The following is a 23,916-nucleotide window of genomic DNA, read 5'->3' on the forward strand; positions in this document are numbered from 1 at the left end:
AATGGTGCTGTGTTGTCATGCAGCTGAGTTTACTTACATGCAAACTGCAAATGAGCGTCCCGACTCAACGCGGTGCCAAAAGCGTTGTGGGCCCGGCACTGGTACTTCCCCAAGTCAGCGCTTTCACTAGCGTTGCTGAGCACCAAGTTCCCCTGGACCAGTCGGTAGCGCAGGTCGGCTTCCACGTCCAGCTGCGTGCCATTGATGTACCAGCTGTGAAGAAAGAAGTGGGGTGAGCCGAGGGTGCAGGTAACAAGGGGGTTCGCCGGGAAGCGGGGTCACCTGTACGTGGGAGGCGGGTTCCCTCGTGCCTCGCAGTGCATCATGACTTTGTTGTCACCGTCGCCATCCAGCGGGAAAATCACATCATCGGGCTCCTGAATGAAAACGGGCCCGAACTCTTCGCTTTCTATGGAAATGAGATGAAGGAAGAGAAGAAAGGCTGATGGGCATCCGTGCTCTTTCTGCAAGGGACTGGATGATTTTACAGCCCAGACTGAAGAAGGCTTGCTGCCGTGCTAGTTGGCTTGGTCTCTGTCTAGCTCGTCTTCTGTGCCCGCTGGGATGCACCAAGGCTTATCTTTTTCTGTTTCCAGCGCATTTGACATTGAACATGAAAGCGCACGTGCTGAAGTAAAATGATAAACGGCCGCTTGAGAGCACGCTTTGCTTTTAAAACACACAGGCGTTTTATTTGTCAGCCTGCAAATCAGCACAGACGTCCTCCAAATAGTCCTGTTGCCAACAAACCCCGACAAGCTTCCTATCTTACCTTATCTTATCTTAGAGACTGGAAAATACAAACTCTCATTACACTTTGTGTTACGCTGCAGTTGCTCAAGGCAAAAACAAGATAAGCGTTCCCTTTTTCTGATCATTCTTTCAGAGACTAGCCCCGCCCTTTTGGTACCATATCACCAAAGATGCACCTCGATCAAAGGCTGCCAAAAACCTAAAATGGATAGATGGATGGATGTACAAAAAATAACGTCCAACATAAAAGCAATTGATATGTCTCTTTGCCTTTTAAAATATGTCTTATTAGAATACACATTTTTTCTTAATATTTGACTTTCTTCCCCCAAAATGGCAGGTTTTTTTTTCATATTTTTTTTCAATTTTCTTCTTGTAATTGTATTCCCATCTGTTTTAATATACTTTATGCTCCTAAAATTATGTTATTTTTCATCAGAACATTATTCTGACAAAATGACAACTTTTTTCTGTTAATATTTTGCCTTTTTTATTGTAAAATTACTACCTATTTTTTGCCATTTTTGCTGTTGTGTAGCTGCAACTGTCTATTCTAAAGTTTTCCCATAATGCCATGCATCTGAGAAAAGCATTTCATTGGAGGACAAGCAGCACAGAAGATGGTTGGCACTGCGATGCTGCCTATGTCCACCAGAGGTAGACAGAGGAGCCCAAAGGGAGGCTGACGTCATTGCAGCGAGTGCAGTGCATGGTAATTGGCTCCTGCCAAAGAAAGAGCGACTGTTTCCTCACTGACTCGTGAGTGGCGCAGTTTTCAAAGGATTAGTAGTAGTTCTGAGGTAATGGAGATGTCACAAGATTAAATTTTAGCCATAGATTAGCCGCAGGCTTCAGAGTTTAAAGAAAAAAGTAATTTCTTGGAAATGATGGTAAATAAAAATACTGAGTAGATAGAAACATTCCAGAGCATTCCTGACTGAATGCTCCAAGATGATCGAATGCTAGTGAATGCTACAGGGGTCATGGATTTGGTGCGTTGTTACAAGAAGATCGAGGGTGTCTTTGTCTTTGAGGAACATCATAAGCAAGAAGAAGCAGAGCAGATGCTATGTAAAAGCCAAAGAAGCACACGTAGGACGTGCAGAACCTGGACCAGTGAAGTATTTCGGGAATGTAAAGGTAGTCATTGAGCATGGAAATGCATGAGGAATGGTTTGGTGGGAATGCCTGCTGGTCCTGCTGTACTTCCGTGCTCAGTAATTGGAGTCACTTGGAGACGTTTAGCATTTCAAAGTGTCATGGCCGCCTGTCAGTCACGCAGCGGGAAAGCACCTCCAGACATTCCAGTCAGACGACGATTGTGCTTTAAAAGAAACACGAAGCGGGGAAAACTAAGCATCGCTATCAGCTAGTTTTGCGCGTCACATTTGCGTTAATGAAGTTGCCATTATATGATGAATTCTGCATTAGCGGATCCGTGTGTCATTGCACGCGCTCTAAATGAATTGTGGTACACGAGATTTATGACGTCTTAGCCAAGACCGTCCCGACGGCTGACAACGATATCCGTCATATTTGCAGCCGCCATGCTGACGGCCGCGCTGCCGCCATCCCTCTTCCAATTCCACAGAGGGCGCGACCCTCTGCAGTCCCTGCGGCCCGAGCGGGCTGATGATGGATGAGCGGGATTCGCTTCCTGATCCGGGCTGGCGCCGCAAAGACGCACGGCAGCGTCGCCAAACGCTCGCTGATTCCATCACACTTCAGATCCTCGCAGCACTCGCTTGGCCTTCCCTTGCGAATCAGCCGTACACACTGCGCCTCACTACACGGCCGCATCTCAACCCTCAGATGATGATCATGAAAGAAAGGCATAATCATCTTGATGCTTCATATGGGCCACTTATTGAAAAGTTGCTGATTGGACAGTTGTATCAAAGGAGTGGATGGAGTCTGCTACCTTCACTTCTGTAGTCCTCCGGGGAGCCCAGCAGGCTGGCCGCCGGGTGTGGGTGAGTAGCAAATACGGGCCAGTCGGACAGCGCCGGCGTGCCGCCGTGATGCTGGCGGGGTCGCCAGCGGGGACTGAGCGGTGAAGAGGAGCTGTCCGCTTTCATTCGCAACACGGCGGCGTAGGAAATGGGCCGTGCTCCCACCGCTCGTGCAAAGTCTGCAACACACAACAAGCAACACAATACCTTATCATTATTGTTAGTAGTAGTAGTAATAGTACAAGTAGTAGTATTAGTTTTATGTTATTATTGTGTGCTGATGGCAGCACTCGCACTTTCAACAGTTAAAGACCACAAAACAAATGAAGAGAAACAGCCAACAGCTAATTGCTGAACACCATCTTAACATAACTACATATAATCGTCATCTACTGGCTTTTAAGAGTACTTCACATTATTTAAGAGGGCCGGGGGTGAAGTACATTAAAAACTGCAGAAAGAGCTTGATGGGTTTAGCAGTGCAGGCTACTGCTAGCAGGCTGTATGGAAGCTAGCTGGGTTAGCGTAGTTTAACAGAGCATGCTCGTGCTAGTAGCTTGTATGGAAGCTAGCTGGGTTAGCATAGTTTAGCAGAGCATGGTAGTGCTAGTAGGCTGTAGGGAAGCTAGCTGGGTTAGCATAGTTTAGCAAAGCATGCTAGTGCCAGTAGGTTGTATAGAAGTTAGCTGGGTTAGCATAATTTAACAGATCATGTTAGTGCTAATAGGTTGTATGGAAGCTAGCTGGGTTGGCTTAGTTTAGCGGTTCATGCTAGTACTAGTAGGCTGTATGGAAGCTAGCTGGGTTAGCGTAGTTTAGCAAAGCATGCTAGTGCCAGTAGGTTATATAGAAGTTAGCTGGGTTAGCATAATTTAACAGAGCATGCTAGTGCTAATAGGTTGTATGGAAGCTAGCTGGGTTAGTTTAGATTAGCAGAGCATGCTAGTGCTAGTAGGCTGTATGGAAGCTAGCTGGGTTAGCGTAGTTTAGCAAAGCATGCTAGTGCCAGTAGGTTGTATGGAAGCTAGCTGGGTTAGCGTAGTTTAACAAAGCATGCTAGTGCCAGTAGGTTGTATGGAAGTTAGCTGGGTTAGCGTAGTTTAACAAAGCATGCTAGTGCCAGTAGGTTGTATAGAAGTTAGCTGGGTTAGCATAATTTAACAGAGCATGCTAGTGCTAATAGGTTGTATGGAAGCTAGCTGGGTTAGTTTAGATTAGCAGAGCATGCTAGTGCTAGTAGGCTGTATGGAAGCTAGCTGGGTTAGCGTAGTTTAGCAAAGCATGCTAGTGCCAGTAGGTTGTATAGACGTTAGTTGGGTTAGCATAATTTAACAGACCATGCTAGTGCTAGTAGGCTGTATGGAAACTAGCTGGGTTGACTTAGTTTAGCAGAGCATGCTAGTGCTAGTATTAGCAATGTTACAAAAATTTCAAATTTGTCAAATGAAGTCTGTGATTAGTTCTATCTGATGAACTATGACTTGAATTTTAATTTGATGCCTCATTCACTTCTCTACTCCAAATATTAAGTAAGTAAAATGTATTTATATAGCACCTTTCACAGACAAAAAGTCCCAAAGTGTTTCCCAATCAAATGAAACATTTGAAGAGTAAAAGAGTAAAAACCGTTTCAGAACCCAAAAATAAAAAAACAACAGTGGACACATGAGCCCAATGAGAAGTTACGAAATAAAAGCGATTGAAGTTGTGTTTTAAAAACATCAACAAAGTGTAATGATCGCAGAGAGAGAGGAAGATCAGCAACAGCCTAGAAAGTTCGGTCTCCTCTGGCCTGGAAACGGGTACGTGGAACCATCAGTAGGTTCTGCTCCACAGACTCCACAGAGTGCAAACAGGGGTGTAGGGCAGAATCAGGTCACTGACATAACAAGGAGCCTGACCATGCAGGGCGCTAAAAGTGATTTAAAATCTCTCTGAATGAGACTGGCAGCCAATGGAGAATTTTTAGGATGGGCAATATACATATGTATGTGTCCTCCTATATCAGAATCCTTGATGCAGAACGTTGCGCCAGTTGTAGGGGAGCCAGCTCCTTCTTCCCTTTCAAGTGACCTTTTTTTCATGTACTGTATATGCCTATATGTTACTAAACAAACCTTAGCATGAAAAGCATGAAAAGCCATACCTTGGCATGAAAAGCCACATGTCAACATGAAAAGCCATACGTCAGCATGAAAAGCCATGCGTTAGCATGAAAAGCCATGCGTTAGCATGAAAAGTCAAACATTAGCATGAAAAGTCAAACATTAGCATGAAAAGCCATGCGTTAGCATGAAAAGCCATGCGTTAGCATGAAAAGCCATGCGTTAGCATGAAAAGCCATACCTTAGCATGGAAAGCCATACCTTAGCATGAAAAGCCATACATTAGCATGAAAAGCCATACGTTAGCATGAAAAGCCATACCTTAACATGAAAAGCCATACCTTACTAAGACAAGCCATATGTAAGCATAGCATGAAAAGCCATACATTAGCATGAAAAGCCATACATTAGCATGAAAAGCCATACGTTAGCATGAAAAGCCATACGTTAGCATGAAAAGCCATACGTTAGCATGAAAAGCCATACGTTAGCATGAAAAGCCATACGTTGGCATGAAAAGCCATACCTTAGCATGAAAAGCCAAACGTTAGCATGGAAAGCCATACATTAGCATGAAAAGCCATACGTTAGCATGAAAAGCCATACGTTGGCATGAAAAGCCATACCTTAACATGAAAAGCCATACCTTAGTAAGACAAGCCATATGTAAGCATAGCATGAAAAGCCATACATTAGCATGAAAAGCCATACGTTAGCATGAAAAGCCATACGTTAGCATGAAAAGCCATACGTTAGCATGAAAAGCCATACGTTAGCATGAAAAGCCATACGTTAGCATGAAAAGCCATACGTTAGCATGAAAAGCCATACGTTAGCATGAAAAGCCATACGTTAGCATGAAAAGCCATACGTTAGCATGAAAAGCCATACGTTGGCATGAAAAGCCATACGTTGGCATGAAAAGCCATACGTTGGCATGAAAAGCCATACGTTAGCATGAAAAGCCATACGTTGGCATGAAAAGCCATACGTTGGCATGAAAAGCCATACGTTAGCATGAAAAGCCATACGTTGGCATGAAAAGCCATACGTTGGCATGAAAAGCCATACGTTAGCATGAAAAGCCATACGTTAGCATGAAAAGCCATACCTTAACATGAAAAGCTATACCTTAACAAGAAAAGCCAAACCATAGCATGAAAAGCCAAACCTTAACATGAAAAGCAATAAGTTAGCATGAAAAGCCATATGTTAGCAAGAAATGCCAAACACTAGCATGGAAAGCCATACGTTAGCATGAAAAGCCAAACATTAGCATTAGCCCCCAGTGTACACGGTTGGCTTATGATCTTGGTCAAAGTGAGTCCTATTGAATACATACATTGATGTATACATTTACATTTGATACATATACATAATACACCTCATATATATGATCAATATTGACAATGAAATGCTAATGATAAATATATACAATATAATAAAGGATGAATAGTTGTGTGCTCGTTCTACCAAATGCTCCGTGATGAGGGAAAATAACAATCAAACAACAAAGTTGATATAAAAAAAAGTTATTCTTCAGAAGCAAGACAGTTACGGGTATCGGTTTGAAAAAACAACAACAAAATTTGATGGTTTTCCACCAATAAACAGACTGATTGAGATGGTGGATTGTCTCACATATATAAAAATCATGGTAAATATGCCAGCATCATATTCTCATTTAAGTAACAAATGTTTCCTCTATGGCTTCAATGCCATTGTGCTATTTCCTGCTGAATTTAAGCTGAAAAATCTGTTTCCACAAGGAACGACTTTGCTGATGAAATGGAACAGAACGTAGAGCGGCATTGCTGTGTGCATGCATTGATGCCTGGCTGCGGCGTATTGAGTCTTGTTCTACGAGAAATACCACAAGAATACAAACACTCTCATGTCAGCGGCGAGCGTTGAATACGGTAGAACAAACGCTGAGGGCACAGATGGTGCTGCGGAACATTTAATGCTTGGAGACAAATTGCAAAAGGCTCAGTGGGGAGCGCTCAGACTCGTAAGGAGCTTGGATGGGATGAAGTTCTGCCGCACGGGGACACAACGCAAGTAAAGCGAGGAATCATCGTCAACCCACCGGGGCAACTCAGCTAAGAAAAAAAGCTACACAACAGCGCATGTCACCACGTAGACAATACATCAGTCACAGACTTCCCATTCTGATAAAACTGCTGATAGAGAGATTTCTACTTTGCGGGCCAACATTTATTTGTTTTTCTTCTGGGAGGGTGCTGATTAGTTCGGTTATTTTTGACACAAAGCCTTGCTCCGCTTCAATCCTCTTGGCAAAATGGATTTGTAAGCAGCCATGCTTTTCTTCTCACTAACACGACGCCTTTCAAGGTTACGTCCTTTTAGTCCAATCCAGCACCAGCAAGCATCACGGTGATTTGCTGGACATCCACGGAGCTCATATATACCTCATTTGGCCTGCATTGCCTTCTCCACGCAAAGGTCACCGCAGGCTAACGCTAATCCCGACATATACAACACGCTCTCGTATTGGGCTATTAAAGCCAACTCATGGTGAAAGCTGTTAGCTTCATCTGATACCACCAACGACCCTCACAGATCCTGATGATCCTTTCAGGAAATGGGAAACCTTGATTGTGCTGAAAAAGACTAACAGCGTTCATTTCCTGGCCATTGTTGACCAGCTGGGGGCTTTACACCTCCCTCAAAAAGGATTGTAACTCCTAAAAGGCCTCTTTTATGCAGAAGTGACTTTTTCATGAAGGGGTGATACAAATCTATCATTTACAGTGCAGTGTTTGTACTCTTCCTGATTTCTTATTTTTTTGCATGTTTGTCAATGATCAAACAAATGTAAATATTAGCCAATGACAACACAACTAAACCTTATGCAGTTTATAAATGAAACTTTTTATTATGGAGGGAGAAAAAATATCCAAAGCTACATGGCCCTGTGTGAAAAACTGATTGCCACTCTGTTAACATGATGATTTGAGTTCTACCAGTGTGGAAAAGGTATTTCTAAAGCTTTGGGACTCCAGCCAACCACAGTGAGAGCCATTATCCAGAAATGGCCAAAACATGGCACAGTGGAAAATCTTCCCAGTAGTGGCCAGCCAACCAAAATGACCCCAAGAGTGCAGCCACGACTCAAGGAGGTCACAAAAGGCCCCACATCAACCTCCAAAAAAGTGCCTAAAAGAAGCGCACTTGCATCAGTTAAGGTCAGTGTCCATAACTCCACCATAAGAAAGACACTGGGCTAAAACAGCCTGTATGGCAGAGTTCCAAGACCAAAACCAGTACTGAACAAAAAGAACATCAAGGCTGGTCTTCATTTTAACAGAAAACATCTTGATGATCCCCAAGACCTTCGGGAAAATACACTGCTCCATTCCATCTGGCATTTGAGAAAAAGAAGAGTCAAATCTGGTGGTGGTAGTGTGATGGTCTGGGGCTGTTTTGATGTGATAAATGGAAGCATGAATTCTGCTAAAGGAGAATGTGCGGCCATCTGTTGGTGACCCCAAGCTGAAAGCAACATGGGTTGTGCAACAGGACCATGATCCAAAACACACCAGCAAATCCACCAAACCAAATGAAGACTTTGGAGTGGCCTAGTCCAAGTCCTGACTTGAATCCTATTGAGATGCTGTGGCATGACCTTCATGCTGGAAATGCCTCCAATGTGGCTGAATGACAACAATTCCCCCATGGCGCTGGAAGAGACTCATTGCAAGTTATCACCAAGGCTTGATTGCAGTTGTTGCTTCTCAGGGTGGCCCCATTTAAATTTCTTTCATGATCTGAAACATTGAAGTGTGGCAAATATATATATATATATATAGTAAACAGGACAGGGGATGTTAGCATGCTGACCATCCGTAAGAGTGCAAGTAAGAGTGCACGTTGCAGCAGCACATGGGGCAGACCCCAGGAAAGGTTGCAGGAATGAATGTGAAGAACGTACAGTAAGTAGGTGAGACAGCGGCGGGGGCCCGAGCAGACGAGAATGATTAGCAGATAGAGCGTGAGATGAATGGAGACCTTCACGGGGGAGATTCTATTGACTGAGCTGATTAGACTGGAGTCCATTTATTCAGCCAAATATCCTCTATGGAGTCTGCAGCCATGAATCATTCCTAGACCACTAAAAGCTTCATTGCCCACCCTCACACTTGTTTAAATGTTGCCCTGCTAACCAGTCACTCACATGTGACCCCTACCCCGTTTTACCGTCTTCATGTATCTCAGCCTGGCTGGGAAGATTTCTTCCTCAGTATTAGATTCATTCAGCTGTACGGATACATATCCTACGCTGATATTAAGGATATTTGCATATGCATAGATCAGAAATATTTGACAAATAGGTGGATCATTTTCCCAGCATGCTGTAGCTTCCAGTACATGAGCTTCTCTAATTGGCTTCAGGCTGCACGGCGCATCAGAAAAGCTTCTTTTAGCAGCACTGGCATCAGCAAACACTTCCTGTGTGCTCCAAACCACAGCAAACTCCAAGACCAAAGATGCTTTTATATATCCTGGGCCAACGTGGGGCGTGCAAGAGAGCTTCCGCCAGCTGGAGGAAGTCCATCGCTCCCTGCTGGAGCCGCCAAAAATATATGCCATCTTGCTGAGGTAGCCTTTGGTCCTCCTACCTAGTCTCCATCTCTGTCGCAGGTCTCCTTTCAGACACTCTTTTGCATCACAACATCACGTCCAATAACAACACTTCCAAAGACAGGAAAAATACATTCAATAATAATCATACATTATATCATTATATAATACTGTAAAACATCAGATTGTATATAGTATTGTGTCATATTATTCATTCTACACACAGTACTAATAATAATATTAAGAATGGTAATGGTTTTATTTCATTTGAACATGCATCGGATTACAATTGAGTGCATCCCATAATCAGTTCACAGTTCCACATGTCCAAAAGGAGTAGGAAGAAGCAAAGCTTATTAAATCCTACCCCTCCATCTGGTACTTTTACAATCAGTAACTGTTACATTTGTTCACTTCCTGCTTTCCATTTTAAGGTTGTTTTTTTTTTCTTGAAAATGTATGTTACGAATTGAGCTAAGCAAACTAAAATAAAAGAATGTAAAAATTTAACTCTTTTGGTGACCTGATAGGATGGAAGCTAAATGAGCTAAATCAGGCTCGTTGCTATTGGATGACAGCGCGTGTGAACATGCACCTGACCCTGGGAGTACATCACGGCAATGGAGTGGCTTCATGGCCAGTACGTCCAAATCCATCCATTTCCCAAAGCGTATTTGTGCCGAACGACTCCTTGGCCCTCGGTCAAAGTGGCCTCATGCATCAGCCGTGCCGCACGACACATCTCCACTCCCTGCTCGCCACTTTCATGAAATGGAGACACCTCGGAGGGACGCTCCACGCTGTGGTTCAATCAGCATCGGGCGGCAGCAGAAAGAAGAAAATGACTCAGACGTCCGGCCTCGCCGGCCCACTTTTTAAACATGAGAGGGTCCCGCTGCCCTCACAGACTCTGAGAGCTTATCTTCTGACATGAAAAGTAGCAGATAGCCGAGAGAGAGAGAGAGAGAGAGAGAGAGAGAGTTCGATCATTAGGGAAAAAAGAGGAATTGTCCTCCAAGCGGGCTTGTTTGGGCTACTTTGATGGGAAGAACGGGCCAATAATCCTTTACACAGGCCTCATGTCACAAGTACCACAACACGCAAGCACATAATCACACCCTGGGGGGGTTTGCTGCTGCCATGAGGAACAGTGTGAAGTGGCCCATTTGTGACAGCTGTCGCGACTAAACTCCCTTTCTGCTGACTTTATTGCTCCTCTTCCTTATCAGGATCTGCTGCCTGCTTTCCAGTCCTCACCTTCTACCACGGTCTGGTAGGATTCTCACATCCATCCTCATCTTCATGCCGTCCTCGTTGCTGCCTTACTCTGTCTTTGCTCGCTGTTCTGGACTTGCAGATTGGGGTTGCTTATGTTTGCTGGCTCCTTGCTCCTCCCACTTATCTTTACTCGGGACGCTCCCATTGGCTTTCTGGAGTAGGGGGCATGCTGTTGATGTTTGCATCATTCCATGAAATAGAACCGCAAACTAACCAAGCAAGGAGAATCCGAACATCTGACATGTTGGTGCTGGTAGATCCACGCTCTCATCTGTTTTCACCACGTGTGGAAGGGGAAGGAATCACTGCCGGGTGATATCAGGCCGCTGATATGGAGACCGATCAATGTATGGATGACAGCAGCAGTCGCTACGCTACTACTGTTCACAGGTGTTCCCCAAGGTTCCATTTTAGGGCCTTTGCTATGTTCAATCAACATCAACAGTCTGGCGCACAGGCCACACAGTCATGAGATCAGGAAGACCTGGGTTCGATTCAACCCTTGGCCATCTCTGTGTGGAGTTTGCATGTTCTCCCCGTGGGTTTTCTCTGGGTACTCCGGTTTCCTCCCCCATTCCAAAAACATACATGTTAGCTTCATTGGCCACTCCAAATTGTACATGAATGTGGGTGGGAATGGTCGTATTTGGGGTTTGTATCTAAAGTTACTTGGTAAGTACGCGGTGGTATGCAGGCTTGCGTGACATCAGTCACTCATGCATCGCGGTAGCATGAGTGCTATTTTCCTTGAAATGTATTTTTGTCTTATTCCATGAAGCACAGGTAAGATACGTCACCATGCAAAATACTAATTTTTCACCCTGTGTAGATGTTTACAGGCAAATAGAACATTAGAAGACATTAGGAAAACACCATAGAGTCATTCTAAAAACAAAGATGCACGGTAATCAATCAAAGTGTGAAGAAAAGCAGCAAAAACAGCGATAGCATGACTCCATATGTAAAGGTGTAATATTCTTTCTCCTCAGCCCCCCCCCCCCACACCCCCCACTGCGCCACATTGACATTCAGTCAGTGCATCACTGCATGCTTCAAACATCATATTTTCTTTGTAAATAAAATGTATTCTGCATGACTAAGAAGTGCCTCTCTTACCTGAAAGGCCACTGATGACTGAGAGGAGGAGAATGGGTTGCCATGGTGACCCCATACTTGTTGACCAGGGTCCCTTCTGCAGAAAGGTCAGCGGTTGTGCTTCTTCATTAAAGCTGCACCTGCACACACACACACACACACACACACACACACACACACGCTATGCATCAGGGCTTGACTAGACCACAGTAGAAATGTTACCCGGTAAAATGATCACATTATGTTTCTTCTTTGGTCATGTGACTATTCCAGTTAGGATTACAGTATCACTGTCGGGTTATCGCTGCCTCGCTATATTGCCTTTTTTCTGAAATGAATTCAGTAATGAATTAATGACAGCTGTTTTGTGGTTGACTACAGCCTGCAGTATTATTAGTGAAAAATATGCATCAATATGCAATTTATTATAGCAGAGCCGCTGATGCTTCACATGGAGAGGAACCAGAAGAGGTGGATCATCCTGGGGAGGTGTTATGGGCTTGCCCAGCCGGGAGAAGGCCTGTGGCAGACCGAGGACACGCTAGATGGATGGATGATGGATGGATGGATGGATGATGGATGATGGATTGATGTGTTGATGATGGATGGATGGATGGATGGATGAAAGGATTGATGATGGAAGGATGGATGGATGAAAGGATTGATGATGGAAGGATGGATGGATGAAAGGATCGATGATGGAAGGATGGATAGAAGGATGATGATGGAAGGATGGATAGAAGGATGATGATGGATGGAACAATGTAAGGATGGAAAGATGGATGGATGATGGGTTGATGGGTTGATGTGTTGATGATGGATGGATCGATGGATGATGGATGATGGATTGATGTGTTGATGATGGATGGATGGATGGATGGATGAAAGGATTGATGATGGATGGATGGATGGATGGATGAAAGGATTGATGATGGAAGGATGGATGGATGAAAGGATTGATGATGGAAGGATGGATGGATGGATGGATGGATGAAAGGATCGATGATGGAAGGATGGATAGAAGGATGATGGATGGAACAATGTAAGGATGGAAAGATGGATGGATGCATGGATGGATGATGGGTTGATGGGTTGATGTGTTGATGATGGATGGATCGATGGATGGATGATGGATTGATGTGTTGATGATGGATGGATGGATGGATGGATGAAAGGATTGATGATGGAAGGATGGATGGATGGATGAAAGGATTGATGATGGAAGGATGGATGGATGGATGCATGGATGAAAGGATCGATGATGGAAGGATGGATAGAAGGATGATGATGGATGGAACAATGTAAGGATGGAAAGATGGATGGATGCATGGATGGATGATGGGTTGATGTGTTGATGATGGATGGATGGATGGATGGATGGATGGATGGATGGATGGACTGATTGATGATGGATGGAAGGGTGGATGAACGGATGGATGATGGATTGATAGTTGATGATGGATGAATGGATGGATGGATGAAAGAATCGATGATGGAAGGACGGATAGAAGGATGATGATGGATGGAAGGATGCAAGGATGGAAGGAGGAATGGATGGATTGATGAATTGATTGAGGTCTTGATGGATGGATGAAAGGATTGATGATGGAAGGATGGATGATGGATGGATGAAAGAATTGATGATGGAAGGATGATAGGATGATGATGGATGGAGCGATGCAAGGATGGATGGATGGATGGATGCATGCATGGATGGAGGAATGGATGGATTGATGAATTGATTGATGTGTTGATGATGGATGGATGGCTGGAAGGATTGATGATGGATGAATGGAAGGATGGAAGGATGGATAACACAAAATAATTAAGCACAGACTAAATATATTTTCAACTATAACTATATTTTCAAATAACGCAATGAAGGAATATCCAAGGCCTGGGTACATGTAATACACATTTAGCGAAGTAGTGTTCATTTATGTAATGATTGTAAAACATTGACGGCATGTATTGCACGTAATGCTAGCATGGCCAACAAAGCATTTTATCACTTCCGACATGGGGTGTACTGGTTTGTCCACGCTGAGGAATAACCAGTGTTGTCCAATCAGTATTATTACCCTCATCTCCCTGCAAGAGGTAACAAAGAAGCACTTGAGCAAAAAAAGCATGGCTCCATCAGAAGAGAACAGTCTCTCTCCGGTCTGACTGGGATGGTTGAGGATCACCGGGGGGTGGAGGGAACATGTCCACATCCGGCAGGACTTGTCTCACATTCATCAATCATTGACGTCTCCTTCCCACAATGCACCAGCACTACTGCAATACTTTACCTTGGACATACTTAGCAACGCACTCACTCACTCTTAGCAATTGTTTTACTGCAACTTGCACCTTCCTGTAAACTCCAGGATGAAATATTAGCTACTCCTGCAACATATAATGAGAGCCCACACAAGAACCGTGGAAGATAAAAATGATCTGTTTGGATCTCTCAGACAACCTTATTAACTATGTATTGATGATGTAGTACTGCTACTGCATTTAATAACTTACACAACATACCAAATAACTATATATATATATATATATATATATATATATATATATATATGTTTTGTTTATTGAATTAATTTTCTTTCTTTAGAAAGAATATAAGATAAGGACAGTGTATATTAATATATACTTTAATATATACAATACATATTAACATATACTTGATATGTAAATATAAAATATTCTAGCCAAAGATTCTAAACACGTGTATATTTTAGGGGTGTACCAATTCATTTTAATAACGATTCGAACGATTCACTTTCCGTGGTTGCCGATACGATCCAATTCCGATGTTGGTTCATTTAGAAGGATTCAATCCAAAATGGATCCTGTAACTTCTAGCAGTATGTCTGTGGAATAAATAGCGGAATACTGTAGAATGCAGGTGGACTTTCCTAGTGTTTTTAGTAAGGGAGTATCAATAATTAATACTGCTGATCAATGAGTAGAAAAATGAGTTAAAAATGCAATAAAAATCAGGATGAACAGAGGGTGGTATAGCTATGACTTTGAATAGTGCAATCCAAACCTGCACTTTGCACCCAAAGGTGAGGGATATTATGCAAATGAATGTGGTATAGTATCTTCTATTACATTAAAGCAGCATATGAAGGAAGGCTGCAGCAACTAGCAAAAACACACCGACACACGTTTTGCAGCACATATACGTTAGGTATGTTAAAATGTTTCCATGTGTCAAATCAAGTCTGTGATTACTTCTGTCTGATGAAACAGGACTTGAACTTTAATTTGAACCTCCTTGACTTCTCTATCGCAAGTAATAAAGAAGTAAATTTCATAGCGTGAAATAGTGCCATTGCTTTAACATTGTATTCAAGATCCACCCACAGACCTTGGCAAGTCTAACCCCACTAGGAAATAAATCAGAACTTGGGCTGTGACATTTCTTTTAAAACTCAACAGAGTGGCATATTCACATGTTGAAGTGTCATAAATGCTGCAGCAGCACACGCCACACTAATTGCATGTACAAAAATGAGCGTATATCAGATTTGAATGATCTGCAGTTACTAGATATGAAAGCGGGTTTAATAGGCTTAAGCTGGACTTAACTTTTCTGCATATGGATGAAAACACACCCAATATCACATGAAAATGCCATTTTAAGGCTGGATGATGACGTCATGAAGCCATGATGAACAATCCAGAGACGTACAAAACATCCTTAACTTTGCCTATTGTCCCCATGAATGTCAGAAAAGGAGTTTAACCGTGGCTATTGAAAGAAATCTCAAAAGAAGAGGAAGTACTGTTACAAGAATAGTGAAGGAAAATGAAAAATGATGAATGTGAAAGTCCAGATAGTCCAACCCAGCTTGGAACCATCACTGCCCTCTGCAGCATACACCTTGAATTACACCTCAGCTCACCCGAGTGGTCCTTCCAAAGCAGGGGTGTCAAACACAATTGCACAAGGGGCCAAAACTCAAAGCCGACTTGAGGTTGTGAGTCAAGCTCGACAGTACCCCCCACCCACATGGACAGGATGTGATTTTTTCATGCCCGATCATTCTTGCTTGACATGTCTGCTTTCCTACACGATATGATATCAACACAAAAACATCTCAATTATTTGGACTTTTGGTCTGAATCTGGCACCTTTATTAAGAATGGTTATGAATTCCATGCCATTCCATGTACCATATTGTTTCCAAAATGGCAGCGGGGTAATTTATGTACTGTGTTTGCTAAAGTCCGTGAGGCGGGACAACTTAGTGCTGGTTTCCAAACAGCAGGCAGGCTGTGGGCAGGTTGAAATTGCAGCGTGGGGCCAATTTGGCCCCGAGGCCAGAGTTTGACACACTAACTCCCACACCGTATGACATGAAAAAATAAACAATCCCAAATGATTTCAGCATTTTTGACACACTTGAACACATCGGTTAAGAAACCTGAGAAACACGGAATCGGTTTGAATCGGTTTGAAATGACGGAGGAGCTGGCGTGACAAAAGTCTTGATGTTTTTATGATCCCTTCTCAAGTAATATTTAGGATGCAGTTTCCTGTCAGTAGTTTCTTGTTGTGACAAAATCCACAACAATCCACAACCCTCGCATCTCCAAGTGTTCAAACTAAGATGTTGAATCGTGTGACAACAAATACAACGTTGCAAGAAGTGACCCACATCAAGGCTGCTTCATGCTCAATGTTCCGTTCGGATGGAGAGCTCGGAGTTGTATCCAATCATGCCTTAAAAAACTGGAAAATTGGTAAGAAAAAAAAAGAGGCGGCGGGCAGCACGGGGTGAGGGTCTGTGTAATAAATCACAGCCAAGCGGACTGCTGGACTAGTTAGCGCGCTGCCACAGTACACATCAGCCTCCTTGACACGGGTGGAAGATCAGCGCACATAAATAAGAGACCCTGTCAGTCAGCACAGGAAGAAGACGGCCACACTTCTCACTGTGAAGCAGCATCTTTTGTCTTTTTATGGACTGCCTCTGTGACAGCCATCCACTTTCTCCGAGCCCCTGACCCATTTGGACACAAGCACAAGTCTTCATGAGCGTTTGGAAAAAAAATGCCAATGATTTCTTTAATGGGTCTCACAGCAAAAAGGACGGGAACAACATGAGGGATCATCTCCGAGCTGACACCGACGTTCACGTTTGTTTCCCACAAACTAACTTCCGTTGAATACAAATCATTTTATTCAAGCCTTTCACACCAAAAGTGTTGCCAGCCACAGGATTTAGGATCCTACTTTGAAATTACTATTAGTTACTATTAGTGACTAATAGTTGCTAGTAACTATTTAACTATTTGCACCATCAAAATATTTCAAACGCTTTCTCAAACCATAGACTGCGTTTTCCAGTGGGACACTGCTCTCTGGTTCTACCATATCTTACTTATTGTGTGGAAATATGGGGTAATAACTACAAAAACAATCTTCACTCGCTAAATGTACTGCAAAAAAGGTCAGTAAGGATAATTCATAATGCCGCCTACAGAGAACATACTAACTCTTTATTTTTAAAATAAACAAATACTTCAACTTGCTGATATAGTTCATCTTCAAACAGCTAAAATAATGCATAAGTCTAAAAATAACCAATTATCTAAAAATGTCATCCAATACTTCTCTACAAGAGAGGAGAAATATGATCTCAGGGAAGAAGTACATTTGAAACACTTCTATGCTAGGACTACGTTATGCTAGCCATAGCATTTCAGTATGTGGAATCAAACTATGGAATGGATTGAGTAAGGAAATCAAACAATGCACAACGATGAGCCAATTCAAGAAACAATACAAGCAGTTGATGTTTGCTAAATACAAGGATGAAGAGTCTTGAACCAGTCATGATGTGCTATATATATCACTATATTGACACTTACTGTGGTACCCATTATGGCATTGGATGTTCATATCACCTCCTACATTATACATTATTTAAAAAAAATGTATTATGGAAAGCAGGAAGTGAACAAATGTAACAGTTACTGATTGTAAAAGTGCCAGATGGAGGGGTAGGATTTAATAAGCTTTGCTTCTTCCTACTCCTTTTGGACATGTGGAACTGTGAACTGATTATGTGATGCATTCAATTGTAATCTGATGCATGTTCAAATGAAATAAAACCATTACCATTACCATTACCATTACCAATACACACGCCATCACGGAAACCTAAGCAGCTCAGAGAAGACGAGACTTTGATACAAAGTGGAGTGGGGGTTAGTTCATTGAGCTTTACATCACACTTAGCTTTACATCAGGGGCCCAAAATGCTGTGGGAATACATAAAGGTAAGTTTTGATGACCTTATAGATGAAGATCTATGCTAGCAAAACTACGGAATACATAAAGAACACATTAATGGCATCGCTACAATGGTGAGCTAATGTTTTCTAGCTCAGAGTGTGAATCCCAAACCCTTTCTCCATAGATGTTCCTGGAAAATTATGTTTTTATTTAGGAGTTTGATACCATGATACCCTGCTGCAACACTTCAGCTCTGCAATAACCAAAACATCTTAGTCATCCTGACAAAATGAACACACAGCTCACATTCTGATTTGATATCGGCATCATGTCCGCCATCGTATCTGCTGCTTATTTCCTGCATGCGTCCACCTAAGACGTCCTATGACCATAACATTTAGTAAACAGGATGAAAACAAAAGAAGAATCTTCAATGTGAACTCAGTGTGAACATCTGAGCTACTAGCCGGACCTCTACGAGGAGGACGAGGACGCCAAAGCTATCAATGACGTCGTGTGGCTAGCTAAAAAGCCCATATGATCATTAAACTGACTTCTGAGGTCGTTCCCACGCGCAATTATCCTCGCCGCTCATCCTCGTCGCTAACGTTGCCGTCTCGGCGCTCTCGCCGGCACATTTTGCACCCCTCAGCGGCTTTAATTGTCCCCGTGACCTCAATCAGAAGACAATTACCAAAGGGGAGAGCAGCGCGGGTAATTATCGTCTGCGTCATGAGACCCCGCCGCTCACTGAGCTGACATCACGTTTGAACCGCTGACGACAAGCAATCGATAGCACGCGTGGAAAGGTCTTAACGAAGATGCTAGGCAGCCCCGTCACATGAGCGCTTGGGTTGGAATGCTGACTGCAAACATCCACAATGGGTGGAAAAGTAGGACTGTCAACATTTGCACCTTTTAAGCCCAACCCCGACCGGACACTTCATTAGGCACACCATATATTCAACTTTAACAGCAGTTGAAACACGTCAGGAATGTCGGAATGTTGGATCTTAACAAGGTTCTAAGCAGAGCTTCACACACGGAATGGCCCAAAGGAACATCCTTTGTGAAGTCCAGCATTGTCCTGTTGACAAAGCCAAACATTTCCACAGAGATCCTGTTGTTTGACGCCCCTACACGACCTGAAGCTCTATCGGAAGGATAATGATGGTGGAGAACATCTCAGGTGGGATCTCCTTGTCATGCCGGTAACGTTGGAAGCCATCAGGACCATTAAGGGTGAAAAAAACCTTCTTCCATCTTTCAATGTCCAATGTTTGGTGCTCTCCAGACCAATGTTTGACCATTCCAGATCTTGAAGAAGACCAGGCCTTTGAAGATGTTTATTATCTCGCAGATAGTGTCTGATGGTTATGGGACCGCACTCTGCACCGGTACCAACTTTCATTTGGACCCAGGATGGTCCCGTGTCTTGACAGACAGCCAATGGGATCTTGTCTTGACTTTTTAGTTCCATGAGCCTCAAGATGTTTGGAGAAGTTAGAAATGACTGTCTTACTGCGTCCAAGAGAGAAAGCTTTCTGCCTTTGGCATCAAGAGATGATGACAGTGTGAATACCTGACGCTAAATCCCGTTCAATCCACATTGTCGCCAACATTTCGACATTTTAAAGGCTGTGATCTTCAACTTTTCATCAGAGTCAAGAGTCAAGGTATGTGGAACAAACTCGTTTACGCTCCACTCGACAATCAGCAACAGCACTTTTTCTCACAGCTAATGGTCCCATCCCTCGTACGAACTGGACGTTCTGGTGAATGACATAACATTACAACAATAATGTGGGTCACCACATGTACCTACTTGGTGTGGAAGAAATATGTCTAAACTAACTAGAGTGGCCAATGAGTGTATTCATTTGTACAGGTTGAATATTTCAAGCATCGCAGTACTCGAACCCGTTCGTTGATTCGTTCACGACTGACAGAAAAATTATGAAAAGAAGAAAAGAAGATGAGCCCGCTTTTTTGCTCTTTAGCTACCGTGCTCGTCTCTACCAATCTCTTGGGAAAAACCACTGTGGAGCAACAAGAGGCGTTTTAGTAAACAACCAACATGAGATGAGGCGCCAGCGTATGCTCCCAGGAGGATAGATATGTAGAAGGTTGAGTCTGGCCCAAAGGAAAGAATATCCACATGCTGGGAGCGCAATTTTCCCATGAAGGTGCAATTCTGTATGTGACAACATGTCATTATCCTTGAAGCATTGTGCTCCTGCAGAAAAGCATCAGTCGACAAATCATGTCGTAAAGGAACCCCCCCCCCCAAAAAAATAAAAGCAGTCACGCGTGGAAGCAGAGAGAAATGGAATTGTCCAACCTGACGAGACATTTATTTCTTAGCAAGGAGGCAGTCCAGCGGGGGTGCGGGAATAAATAGAAATGTACTATAAACATCTGGAATCATATCCATCCATGCTGCTGACATGATCTACGTCTCCTCCGCTCCAGGAAGTCAGCACCTCTCCGGCACAACTAACTTCGACTTCATTGCAATCCAAAGCAGTTAATGCACATCAAACCACAGGAATAGCCACACCCATCCACATTGTCAATACCCCCCCCAGCAGCATTTCATCGATTGTCATACTCTGATATTTGTTTCTTATGATTCCACCGATATAACCGGTTCCTGTGCAGCTTCAGACATTTGACTGTCCAACAGCTCCCATCCATCCCAGCATGGAACGAATAACAAAGTGAGGTTGCTGAGCGCTAATCAGCCTTTTCCAGATTGCATGAAACAATCCCACAGCAGCAGCTTAATGACGCACTAAAGGCTGGAAGAAGAGGAAGGGACTGTAAGATGTCTTTCTTACTCTCCATAACTCATCCTAATGTCTTCATTGGATCTTTCAAACAGCCCGATCCATATCCTTCATGATTTCATGCCAAAGTCACTGCGCTGACTCTTCCTGTCTGCTGAAGACGTTTCAGCTCTAAAAGGCAACTTTAGCTTGAGGTTCCTTCTTTATGTCCACTGTTGTTATCAACCTTGAGGGAGCTAAGGCAGGTATGACCTTGACATCACGGAGCCCCGACCGTTGGAGGTTGCTGAGAAAGAAAGGAAGAGAATGTCCATCCATAGGATGATATCTTCCATGCATGAGCACGTTTGCATCATCTGCAAAATCAGCAGTCTTCATGAACATGGACATCATGGACATCAATGTTTGTTTTTTTTCTTTTGGTTTATTTCTTTGCCTTGCTTGATGAAACAAAGCAACAGAAAAAGTTTTTAAATGGTGAATGACATCGACCAACATAGAATCCATAGCTCTACTGGTGTCGTGTTGCTAAATATATGAGAGAATATCAGTGTTGATGTGAAACGCATGCGCCCCTGGTGGCAGGAAGTGGAAGCACCGGTGGCTCATTGTGGACCACTCGGGTCAGGCGAGTTAACACATGCACTTATGCGTGAAAGTGTGTAAAAATGACTGTAAGTCAAGTCATGGGGAAAGGCGACAATGATGTTTAAGTACGCGTGGCAACACGCCCATACAGCACTTCTTAGCGGTTGGGAATGGAAGCAAACAAAGGGAACTAAATAGGTTCATGGAGCGGGAATAAATGCAAGATGAACTAAGGGTCCATCGGGTACGTGACAACTTGAAACCACATGGAACACAAGATCGCTCTTGCATGTGCACACATTCATCCGTCAGTCATCAGTCCATTTGGAAATATTCACAGTGATGCAGACAATGCTGATTGGCTCATAGCACATCGCTCTGTCCTGGCTGCTCAGTACAAGCCAGCTGGACCAAAAAAATGGAAGAAAGAAAGAAACACAACGTCAGCGGTGGCGGCTTTCAAAAATAATTGGAGCTCAGTCAGCTGTAACTATCTGTTGTGATGTCACATACGTATTCCCTCTGCACACCGATGATATATTGATCTCATTACGCAGCATTTTACTTGAAGGCACCGCCTGCATCAGCTTCCCGAGGGGCCTCCATGTCCTCTGACTGGTGGTGTGTGTGTGTGTGTGTGTGTGTTTGGCACGAAGAAGAATCTTACATCAGAGTATGACACCTCTGTACCTGCAGACAAAGATCTTCTATTCCAGCAATAGAATTCCATGCAAAAGTAACTCTTACATGACTGAGGTTTGGACTTCAGCCTAACTCGATGAAAAAACAAACTGACCCAAAGCCCTAACCCAACCCAACCCAAATTCCTAATGTAACCTTAACCCAGGGCTCACACTGGGTCCGTCACGGCTAGGGTCCTGATACCAATATCAACCAATATCACATTTTTATATTTTATATGTCTTTTTCGCCCTGTGATTGGCTGGGGACCAGTCCAGGGTGTACCCCGCCTCTCGCCCAAAGACAGCTGGGATAGGCTCCAGCACTCCCCGCGACCCTCGTGAGGAAAAAGCAGTCGAAAACGAATGAATGAATGAATGTCTTTTTTCATGTTTACTATTATTAATGACCATAGAGCGCTCCGGCATCTGTGAAAGTTAGAACCAGAAGGATTCTTTCCGTTTTATCGTAGAGCCGATGCAGCCTGAGCTCCTTTGCACGGAGCTGGTGTGAGCCTGCAACAGGCATCCCAATCATATGAAATGCTTCCGGCGGCCATGACGGATCCAGTGTGAGCCCGGGGTAAACCCTAACCCCAACACCTAACCCTAGCCTAAACTAATGTAAAATGATCTGGAAGTGGAAGTCATCATTGATGTGGTGGAAAATACACACATAATTTCTGCTACAGTCGGTGCATAATTTTATTTGCAATTTGTCCTGGCATAGCATTGTATAGTTATCCTTTGACGTGTTTTTATGGTACCAAATATAGGGCTATGGGGTACCAACCCATTCACGTAAAATCAAACGGTACCATGCGTCGGTACCTGGGGAAGATGGACCATTGGGCATTTTGTGTCTGTTGGAATTAGATGAAATTTTGGATAAAAAATAAGCTGTCTGGTCTACTCTACCAAATAGATGGATGGAATGTGCTAATAACAATATTCCAAAAGTCCTCCAAGTATCCAAGTCAATAAATAGCATTTGGTTGCTTGCTCGGATGTGGAAAGTAGCCAATGAAAGGCTTGTTTTTCCAACAGTACGGTAATCGGCAGACAGCCACACAGCGCCACCATCAGATTTTATCACACCGTGGAAGCTTTGAATAACGGCATCATATAAAGCCGCTTCCCGCCAAATGGTGTCTCATCTCCATGCCTAATGGAGCCTCGCGTCAGTCTCATATCTGAAGGACATGATGCTGCCATCACGGCTCCCTTTCTTCTCGTCCGCATGCGGATAAATAAATGTACTTTTATGCATCACACTGCTGACTGTGTGCAGGGTTCATTGTCAGCACGACGACACTGGGCCGCATGATTAAATCACTCATCCCTCCACCAGGGGTCTGCTATTACATAAGAGAAATATATTCAAGGAATTATGCTCCCTCGCTGGCTTGGGTGGAATAAATCCAGTGGCTGTCGGAGGAGACACGGCAGGAGGCGAGCCGAGGACGGAACCCAGCGATACCATGACTTGGATAGGAATTAGAAACAACAAAATGTCAGAGACAGTAGAACTGGTCCGGCTCATGCAAAGGTCTCATCCGGTCAGAAGAACACTTGGGATGCATACAGCAGCTGTCAGAACCGAGGAGGTGAAAGAACCGCAAACTCCTCACAAGCAATACGTCATAATATATTTACCGTATTTAGACCAGCCTTGAACTTTCATCCGTTCATGCACCTTTGGACGTTTTGGTCAAATTCTTCTGCCCTGTGCAGGTTGTTGCTGAAGTCACTAACAGTTGTTTCTTTCCAGCTCGCTCAATGTCATCATTCTGATGTTTTCTTTGCTCTACCTGTTCCCTGGAC

The 23,916-nt window shown here is 43.5% G+C and overlaps 1 protein-coding gene across 2 annotated transcripts in view; it reads right to left on the bottom strand.

Moving 5' to 3' along the window:
* The window catches only part of cntn5 (contactin 5), an 87,220-nt gene that overhangs the window by 51,164 nt on the left and 12,140 nt on the right, over window positions 1-23,916 (bottom strand). For both annotated transcript variants that reach the window (XM_058079846.2, XM_058079845.2), the window contains exons 2-5: window positions 11,810-11,928; window positions 2,675-2,884; window positions 283-409; window positions 38-213 (exon numbers count right to left, since the gene is read on the bottom strand). In XM_058079846.2, the coding sequence (XP_057935829.2) occupies window positions 38-213; window positions 283-409; window positions 2,675-2,884; window positions 11,810-11,864 (568 nt within the window). In that variant the 5' untranslated portion in view covers window positions 11,865-11,928. The remainder of the gene's footprint in view (window positions 1-37; window positions 214-282; window positions 410-2,674; window positions 2,885-11,809; window positions 11,929-23,916) is intronic.

The sequence above is a fragment of the Doryrhamphus excisus genome, linkage group LG8, assembly GCF_037039965.1.
Source record: "Doryrhamphus excisus strain RoL-2023G ecotype Guam linkage group LG8, RoL_Dexc_Guam_v1.1, whole genome shotgun sequence".
NCBI lineage: Eukaryota > Metazoa > Chordata > Actinopteri > Syngnathiformes > Syngnathidae > Doryrhamphus > Doryrhamphus excisus.